Source organism: Gregarina niphandrodes (genome assembly GCF_000223845.1).
Source record: "Gregarina niphandrodes unplaced genomic scaffold scaffold00002, whole genome shotgun sequence".
Classification (NCBI taxonomy): domain Eukaryota; phylum Apicomplexa; class Conoidasida; order Eugregarinorida; family Gregarinidae; genus Gregarina; species Gregarina niphandrodes.
Window position 1 is genome coordinate 188850 of NW_011645774.1, and position 8629 is coordinate 197478.

At 50.7% G+C, this 8629-nt stretch overlaps 7 protein-coding genes across 7 annotated transcripts; 3 read left to right on the forward strand and 4 right to left on the reverse strand.

The window, feature by feature from the left end:
* Positions 1–863, reverse strand: GNI_011590 (elongation factor 1-alpha; the record flags this gene model as incomplete). Its single annotated transcript, XM_011130517.1, has 1 exon — positions 1–863. A coding segment is annotated over one exon (863 nt), but the record flags the coding sequence as incomplete, so codon positions are not given.
* Positions 864–1371: 508 nt separating this feature from the next.
* GNI_011600 (hypothetical protein) lies at positions 1372–2328 on the forward strand (the record flags this gene model as incomplete). Its single annotated transcript, XM_011130518.1, has 1 exon — positions 1372–2328. The coding sequence occupies one exon, from the start codon at positions 1372–1374 to the stop codon at positions 2326–2328; it is 957 nt and encodes a 318-aa protein (XP_011128820.1).
* A 53-nt stretch (positions 2329–2381) lies between these two features.
* Positions 2382–3629, reverse strand: GNI_011610 (putative transmembrane protein; the record flags this gene model as incomplete). Its single annotated transcript, XM_011130519.1, has 1 exon — positions 2382–3629. The coding sequence occupies one exon, from the start codon at positions 3627–3629 to the stop codon at positions 2382–2384; it is 1248 nt and encodes a 415-aa protein (XP_011128821.1).
* A 149-nt stretch (positions 3630–3778) lies between these two features.
* On the reverse strand, positions 3779–4966 carry GNI_011620 (DEAD box ATP-dependent RNA helicase; the record flags this gene model as incomplete). The annotated part of the gene is made up of 1 exon (XM_011130520.1): positions 3779–4966. One exon carries the CDS (start codon positions 4964–4966, stop codon positions 3779–3781), a length of 1188 nt encoding a protein of 395 aa, XP_011128822.1.
* Positions 4967–5044: 78 nt separating this feature from the next.
* On the forward strand, positions 5045–6148 carry GNI_011630 (HIT zinc finger protein; the record flags this gene model as incomplete). Its single annotated transcript, XM_011130521.1, has 1 exon — positions 5045–6148. One exon carries the CDS (start codon positions 5045–5047, stop codon positions 6146–6148), a length of 1104 nt encoding a protein of 367 aa, XP_011128823.1.
* A 6-nt stretch (positions 6149–6154) lies between these two features.
* On the forward strand, positions 6155–8123 carry GNI_011640 (putative calcium-dependent protein kinase; the record flags this gene model as incomplete). The annotated part of the gene is made up of 2 exons (XM_011130522.1): positions 6155–7538; positions 7726–8123. The coding sequence occupies 2 exons, from the start codon at positions 6155–6157 to the stop codon at positions 8121–8123; spliced, it is 1782 nt and encodes a 593-aa protein (XP_011128824.1).
* Positions 8124–8145: 22 nt separating this feature from the next.
* On the reverse strand, positions 8146–8629 carry GNI_011650 (putative autophagy protein 8i; the record flags this gene model as incomplete). The annotated part of the gene is made up of 2 exons (XM_011130523.1): positions 8146–8217; positions 8402–8629. Coding segments are annotated over 2 exons (300 nt in total), but the record flags the coding sequence as incomplete, so codon positions are not given.

Sequence of the window (8629 nt, forward strand, 5' to 3'; positions counted from 1 at the left end):
GCCTTCTCGAGCTGCACGTGATGCATTTCGACGGACTTGACATCGGTAGTGACACCGGAGGGGGCGAAGCAGACGCTCATGTTGGGCTTAAGGGTACCAGTCTCAACACGACCAACGGGCACAGTTCCGATACCACCAATCTTGTACACGTCCTGGAGGGGAAGACGGAGGGGCTTCTCATCGGGTCTCTTGGGGACCTCCATCTTGTCGAGGGCCTCCACAAGGGTCAAACCCTTATACCAAGGCATGTTGGGTGACTTCTCAATCATGTTGTCACCCATGAAACCAGAGATAGCCACGAAGTGGATCTTGTCAACCTTGTAGCCGACGCGCTTGAGGTAGCCAGACACTTCCTTCTGAATTTCATCGAAGCGGTCCTGCTTGTAGCCGCAAGCGTCCATCTTGTTGATGCCGACAATCATCTGACTGACACCAAGGGTGTAGGCGAGAAGAGCGTGCTCGCGAGTCTGACCTTCCTTGGAGAAGGCACCCTCGAAACCACCGATATCGGCGGGGACGACGAGAAGAGCAACGTCGGCTTGGGACGTACCGGTAATCATGTTCTTAATGAAATCACGGTGGCCCGGGGCGTCAATAACGGTGTACTCGAATCTGGGGGTTTCGAACTTCCAGAGGGCGATATCGATGGTAATACCACGCTCGCGCTCAGCCTTCAACTTGTCAAGGATCCAAGCGTACTTGAACGAACCCTTGCCCATTTCGGTAGACTCCTTCTCGAACTTCTCAATGGTTCTTTGGTCAATACCACCAAGCTTGTAGATAAGATGGCCAGTAGTAGTAGACTTACCAGAGTCAACATGGCCAATGACAACAAGGTTGATATGCTGCTTCTCCTTACCCATGATGAATTAAAACTCAACACTCAAAGTCTTATGTCAAAAAGGTTTTTTTGGTCGATGCGCGCCGTTCTGTCTTCGTAGCTGTTACGTCTGCAGCTCGGCAAGTGTAACTCAGTAGGGTCTGGCGGACTGTGGAACTGCATGGCGGACTGGTACGTGCGAGGGGACTCCACACACACGCGCGCGAGCAGAATCCAACGCCAAGGGCTGGAGGCAATAAAATGTCGGAGCGGCGCGAAAAGGTGTGCCGCCGCGGGGGCGACGTGGGGAGGTCCCGGAGGGGCACGGTGCCTCCCGGAAATGCGTTTAGAACCACAGGCAACGATGTATGGGAGTTAAAAGGATATGGGGGGCAAGGAGTATTGGGGGCCAAAACTCGGTGCTTTTTGGGCTGGGTCCGGGCTTTGTTGGGTACTGGAATGGGTCTAGACCTGTGCTGAGTCTTCGTGACGTCAGTTTGTGTGGTGACTGGTCCGCGTGAGAGAAATGCCAGAAATGTGCGACTCGAGACATGGTGAGGACACGAAGCAGAAGTCGCGGAGAGGAGCTCATACAGCTGGATATGGATGGGCCAGGGGGCAGGAAGCGTTACCGGACACAGAGTCAGAGTGACGCGGGCGGAAGGAAAAAGAGAGTCGTGGGTGACGTCTCGCCGAGTGGAAGACTGCCACCTTCTCCCGCGCCCGTCACCCCCGTGGGTCCTGTTCCCACCATCACACAGCTCCCGCCTCCCGAGGACAAACAACAGCTCATCGACGGACCTGTGAGGGTGGGAGACGTTTCCCCCGGCGCAGTGCTGGATAAGCAGCACCTGAGTCCGAGACCAAGTCCCCGAACCAAGCCTCTGTCCAGACCAGCAAGCCCAATCAGAGCTGCCAGTCCCTCCAGGCCGGCAAGCCCGCTCAGGGCGGCCAGCCCCTCCAGGCCGGCAAGCCCACTCAGGGCAGCCAGACCGGCAAGCCCTTCAAGACCAGCCAGCCCGTCAAATAAAGCAGAGGGGATCGCGAGTCCCCACACTAGTCCAGATGTAGGCACTGAGCAACCGCCGGCGCTTAGTCTTGCTATGTCGCCTCATCCCCCGTCGCCAACAGCTCCCAAACCGTTCGGAGTTGAGAAGACCTCGGAGGTTCAAAAGACCCCGGCAAGTCCCCACCCAGAACCCAAACCCATGGGGAGTCCGAAACCGGTGACCACGCCTGAGGCTCCAGGCAGTCCCAAGCCCCCTGGCAGTCCCGAAATTCCAGGCAGTCCCAAGCTTTCTGCTAACCCCGCGCCGTCGGCGCAAGAGGAGCCCAAGACCGTCGGAGACCGGACTTCCCCCGCTGGATCCCGCCGGGGTTCCAGACAGCTCCCGTCCCCTGCTCCGTCTGCCATGGCGGTGGAGCAGGCGGCGACGCCGTCTTCCGCTACATCTTCGAACGTCCGAGGTCCGACTCCAGACGTGACGGAAGACTTTTTGACCCAATAAAATCCAGCCATGTTCATCACTGGTCGAGATATTCACTGTCGGGCGGGTGGGAGTCAGCACTGTAACATTTCTTGTGCGTCTTGATGGTCATTGGCAAACACGGAAATGCAGAGTGCTGTTGGTACCATTTCGCAGACAAAGAGTATCACGTTGGTCCAGCAAGTCTCGGTGAAGAACCCGACCTTGGCGTCTTCCCGGCTGTTCGCTTTCAGCCAGGAGAGCCCTCTTTGGAGCTCTACCACAGCAGAAAATCCGAAGAGCAGGGGGCATAAGATGGTCAGCATCCAAAGTCTCCAACGTACCGCCTTTGCTTCTTGAATAAGAGTCCGGCAGCATTTCTTGGGGCACAATATGCCCTTATAGTGTTGATAACGGTTGTTGGCACAATGTCTGCTGTCTGTCTCGTAATGTCCGTACACCTGCAGACAACAATGCGTGGCGGGTTCTTGTGCACTATCACATGACTCCTCGAGTCTTTGCGCAAGGCAATCGTTTTGCATTAGGCAATCGTTTTGCATTAGGCAATCGTTTTGCATTAGGCAATCGTTTTGCATTAGGCAATCGTGTTGTGCAAAGCAATCATGCTGAGTAAGGCAATCACGTTGCGTTAATGGGGCATCAACATTAAGATCCATTAGTAAAGGGTCTTGCAGTCGTACAGCGGAGAACGGGTGCATATTGAGCCTTATTGCGAGCGCGCCGGCTTGGTACAGCCATGTAACACTGAGAAGTAAATGAAAAGCGCCAATGAATATCGAACCTGCTGCTCTAAATTCTCGATGAGCATGCTTTAGGTGCGCTAATGATGCCACTACTACAAAGAGCACATAAATCAGTATGTTAAAAGCGATCAAGCTAGGAGCTACATAATTAAGATTGCGCGAAGTTTTGAAATCCCGGATGTCTCCAAAGAACACAACAAGTAAGGAATAAGCCGACAGGGAAACCAGACTTGGTAGGTAATAAGCCCAAGAAATTATAAAGTATGTCGAAATGAATTGGGTCGCAATATAACATACCAGTCTTAACAATAAGGCAAAGTTAACTATGGTGAGGAACCAAAATCTAACCAATCCTCCAGAAAACAAAGTTGCTTTAGCACCGGCGTAAGCTCTAATCCATGCTTGCTGTCCAATATAAACAATCGCGCAATCGCACACTATTTGTAAACCTAGAAACCAATAATCCAATACACTGTTACTATCACCGCTTATGGCTGTTTGGCTTCCAATTATGGTGGTCTGAATCAACGGTATTAATTTTGTCGTCCTACAAGAAGCCCATAACCACGTTAGACCCATGATCACATTACAGAGGTCGCTCCCCCCGCACTCTTACTCCATAGGTTCGACAACATGGAATCGGCGCTTTCTCTGGTGGTTTTTGCGAAAAGAAAACTCCCGAACAACCGCGCCGACGGGCACGCACACGTGTGTGCGCTGAAATTATGCTAAATGAGATCAGTGACATTCATCGGCATTTCGTCGATTTGAGTGGAGTAATACTGCTCGATATCCCTCAAGATGCGGACGTCTTCATTTTTGACAAAGTTGATTGCAACTCCCCTGCGGCCAAATCGTCCAGAACGTCCGATGCGATGGATATATAGTTCACGGTTGGTGGGGAGGTCGTAGTTGATAACAAGACTCACCTGAGCGACGTCGATACCTCGGCCCCAAACGTCGGTAGTGATAAGTACTCGTTTGTCACCTCGTCTGAACTGAGCCATCACCGCGTCGCGTTCTGCCTGAGGCATTGAACCATGCATTTTTACGACAGTGAAATTCAGTTGGGTCATTTTCTGGGCCAACCAATCCACTTTCTCCGTGGTGTTACAAAATACGACAGCTTGAGTGATGACAAGAGTGTCGTATAAATCTGTGAGGGTATCAAATTTCCAGGCCTCCTTCTCAACACTGACAAAGAACTGACGAATGCCCTCCAAAGTCAGTTCATCGCGATTTACCAAAACCTTGAAGGGGTCTTTCATAAACTTTGTGGAAAGTTCTAGTACCTCATGTGGCAGTGTGGCGCTGACCAGCACTACTTGTAGGTCTGGCGGTAGGTGTCTGTAGATTTCATAAACCTGGGTCTTGAAACCTCTGGACAACATCTCATCGGCTTCGTCCAAAACGAGCATCTTGACATCCTTGCAGTTCAAATGTCGTAAGCTAATCATATGGAACACGCGTCCGGGGGTACCGCTAACGATCTGTACACCGGCCTCTAATGCGCTGACATCATCGCGCACACTTTTCCCGCCAATGCAGCAATGTACTTGCGCATTTAAATAATCACCAAGCGCAAGACAGACCTTCTGCGACTGCTCCGCCAATTCCCTCGTGGGCGATAAGATGATCACCTGGGGATTCTTCTTTGTCACCGAAATGCACTGCAGACTACCCAGGCAAAACACACAGGTCTTGCCAGTACCAGACTGCGATTGCACTATCACATCGCGACCTGTTAATATTGGCCAAATTGCGCGCTGCTGGACTGCACTCGGTTTCTCCAAACCATATGACATCAAACCCCGCAAGAGCTCCGGCTTCAAATCCAGGTCGTCAAACGACTTTATCATCTTACACTCCTCACTGCACTCATAACCGGAGCCTCCCTCATCCTCCAGCACTGGCATTTTTTATTTCTCGCATACCTGTCTTGAAAGGGCTCAAGAAAGAAGCCGCCACAAGAAAGCAATACTGGCAAAAAATTTATGTTATGTGAATGTAAGGAATCCGACGGTAACTATACTTGTCCACGGTGCGCCAGAGATTACTGCTCTCTCAATTGCTATAAACGGTTCCATGAGCTTTGCTTCCAAGCCGCCAAAAAAGAACTAGACCAGGAAGCGCTGCGCAACCACAAAATCAAAAATCCGCAACCATTCAAAAAGCAACTCAAAGAAATCCACCGCAAACTGGAAAAGGCAGATGAACAATTCGCAGGCGAACCTGATCCCATCTTTACGGAAGAACGGCTGATGGCTCTTGCTGATAAAATAAGCCAGAAAGGCTCCCTTGATTTTGAGGACTTCACCCCCCAAGAGCTCCAATACTTCAACCCTACAGAAATCATGCCGCAATGGCGTCCCTGGTGGGAATCGGATACAGCTGACGAGATTCCCAAACATCCAATGAGCAGCACACACGTGTGCTGCGCTGAAAGCACAACATTTTCGACCGCCATGGTCTACGATTTAATGTACGCCATTACCGTCTACTGCTGCATCAGCCGGTTTGTAATCGGCGACTGGGAATGCTTAGGAGAGCCGCTGCTAGAGACTCTAATGAGCAGTTCTTGTGTTTTCGATGTTCCTCGAACCTTCCAGTTTACGAGCCCACTGGAATGGACGTGGGAATGGCTGGGGGAGGTGCATGCAGATGACAGAGCAAATAGACGGGGGTACAGAACAAGCAAGTTTTGGATATCCCTTTACGAGTCTAGCGCAGGCACTGGCGACGACATCGCTCGCGATGATGTGGTTGTTGAGGACGGCCCCCAATTGCTTGAAGTTCCGCCGAGTCAGGACGGCTCTCGTGGATCTGATCTTGACTTGCTGAAGCGTGCACTCGAAGATATGGTCGTAGTGTGTGGGGATCTGGGTAAATGTCGTACAGTGTTCTGTCACTTGCAGAAGTTGTTGAAGAAAGAGTACAAGAGCTTGGGGGGTGGGACTGGAGGTGAACCTTCTAAGCGTTACAGGGGCTTAATGCAACGATTGCGGTTGTGGCAGTCGATCGTTGACAACCATCAGCCCTCCATACAGGGTAATATAAATGCTGGGCTTAGATCAATTTTTTGTGGTAACACATTTTAATGCCGCATGGCTTATGATAATAAGAAGACCGATGAGCCTCAGCAGAGACATACCTTCCAGCACTTGTGTACGAAATGTGATAAAGACCCCCAAAAGATCTCGGGAACCAAGATACCTGGAAAATACATCATCAATCTAGAAAAGGACGACGTCGGTATGCATCCCCCTGATTCTGTGTTCTCTCCTGCCTTTTCCGTGTTTAGTCTGCGTTTCTGTTTCCGTTTCCGTGCTCACTCCCCTTCCCTCCGTTTTCGTTGTGTTGAAATGTGTGTTTTGTTTGTAGTGGATACACGGGGTTCGTTCAAGGCAGATGGGTCTTCTTCGCCTGCCACTCGTGTGTCCTTATCCCGTTCCTCTATTGTGAAGGAGAAGATACTACAGAACTCAACTTTGGATGATATATATGAATTTCAAGGGAAAGGAGATGCAGGCAATCTGGGTAAAGGTAGTTATGGTTCTGTGATGAAAGCGGTGGACAAGCGGTCAGGTGCTTTGCGAGCTATTAAGACTGTGTACAAACCGAAGATTGAGAACATATCGCGGCTTCGGCGTGAGATACTGATTATGAAGTCTTTGGATCATCCCTCCATTATTCGTTTATTCGAGGTGTATGAAGATGATGTTAACCTGCACTTGGTGATGGAGTTGTGTACAGGAGGGGAACTGTTTGATAGAATCATAAAGGCCGGGCACCTGAGTGAGAGATACGCAGCTACAATAATGCGGCAAGTGTTCTCTGCCATAGCTTACTGCCACAATCTGAACATTATGCATCGCGACTTGAAGCCCGAAAACTTGCTCTTTGCCGACCCGTCACCAGTGGCACCTGTCAAAGTGATTGATTGGGGTTTTGCAGCCCAGTGCAGTCATAATCACCGGTTCACAAGTGTTGTGGGAACGCCGTATTATGTTGCACCCGAAGTCCTCTTCGGCAGCTACAACAAGATGTGCGATCTCTGGAGCGCCGGCGTCATTCTTTACATCCTTCTCTGCGGATATCCTCCGTTCCATGGCAAGGATAACAAGGAGATCCTCGAGAAAGTCAAAGCCGGCTCTTATAACTTTGATACCAAGGCATGGAAACGAGTCGCTGACTACAGTAAAGATCTCATTCGAAGACTACTGACATATGACCCGAGGAGACGGCTAACCGCTGCAGAAGCTTTGCAGCACCCTTGGATCACCTTCTACACCAACACCACTGGAGGAATAAGCCAAGACAGCCCTATCAGTAACCGGCTGGGAACTGAGCTGATCAATAAATTCAGGCTATTCCGGAAAGCGAACAAACTGAAGCAGCTGGCGCTCACAGCCGTCGCATACCAACTCAGCGAAACAGACATCACCGCTCTACACAATCTGTTTAGCCGGATCGACAAGAACTCAACAGGTACTTCCCTCCACGGACGTTCTACCTCCCTCCACTCACACACTCTATCTCCCTCCACCGACGTTCCATCATGCTCCACCCACAATCCCATCATGATCCTCTGAACACATATATTTTTCTGAACACACTTACTCCCCTGAACATTAGACGTTACCCTGACTCCTCTGACGTTGCGTTGTCGTTTTAGGTACTCTGGTCAAGAGTGAACTGGAGCAGGCACTCAAGGACATGGGCATCAAGATCACTTCCGAGATCCGCGTCCTCATCGATGAGATTGACGGGGACGGAAATGGTGCCATTGAGTACAGCGAATTTATAGCCGCCTGTCTCGACCACAAGTTTTACGAACAGGAAAGCGTGTGCCGCGCTGCCTTCCGAGTGTTCGACCTCGACGGGGACGGGGTGATCACCAAGGCCGAACTGCACAAGGTCTTGAACATGGGCTTTGTGCAAGAAGCGCTCAGTCCCAAGGACATCGACAACATCATGCGTGAAGTCAGTCCTTCGTCCGCCGCAGACTCCGAAATCAACTTCAACGATTTTCTGGAGATCATGCGCAGCCAAAGACGCACAGAAGTCCAATAAATTTACCACTATCTAAACCTACTTACCCCAAGGTATTTTCTGCGGCGTACTCTATATACAGGAAACCGTCCTCCGCCATATGCATTTCGTAAATCTGATGAACAAAACATCAGCCACACACGTGTGTGCACACTCTCACCCGAATGCACGTGCACAAGTGGGTGGTGGCAGTATATCAGCAGGCAGAATCTGCTGCAGCCGCAGTACGTCAAGTGTAGTTCAAGGTCGCTCGGGTACCAGGCATCGCGGTTTACCGTACCAGGTTGTAGTGCACTTACTTCTTGCATCAACGCTCCAGCCTTTAGAGCTGTGCCATTGATAAATAAATAGATGGTCTTCTCGTGAGTCATTGCCGAAGTCCCACAAGACGATTGTTTTATGTGCTTGTGAATAATGTATTTGAATTCGCCAACCAACATATTTGTTGGCACTAGGAATCTGTGCGAATTGAATTTAGTAGGCAGGGGGTGGCTAGTGGGGTGGCAGGCAGAGCGAGCGAGAAAGGG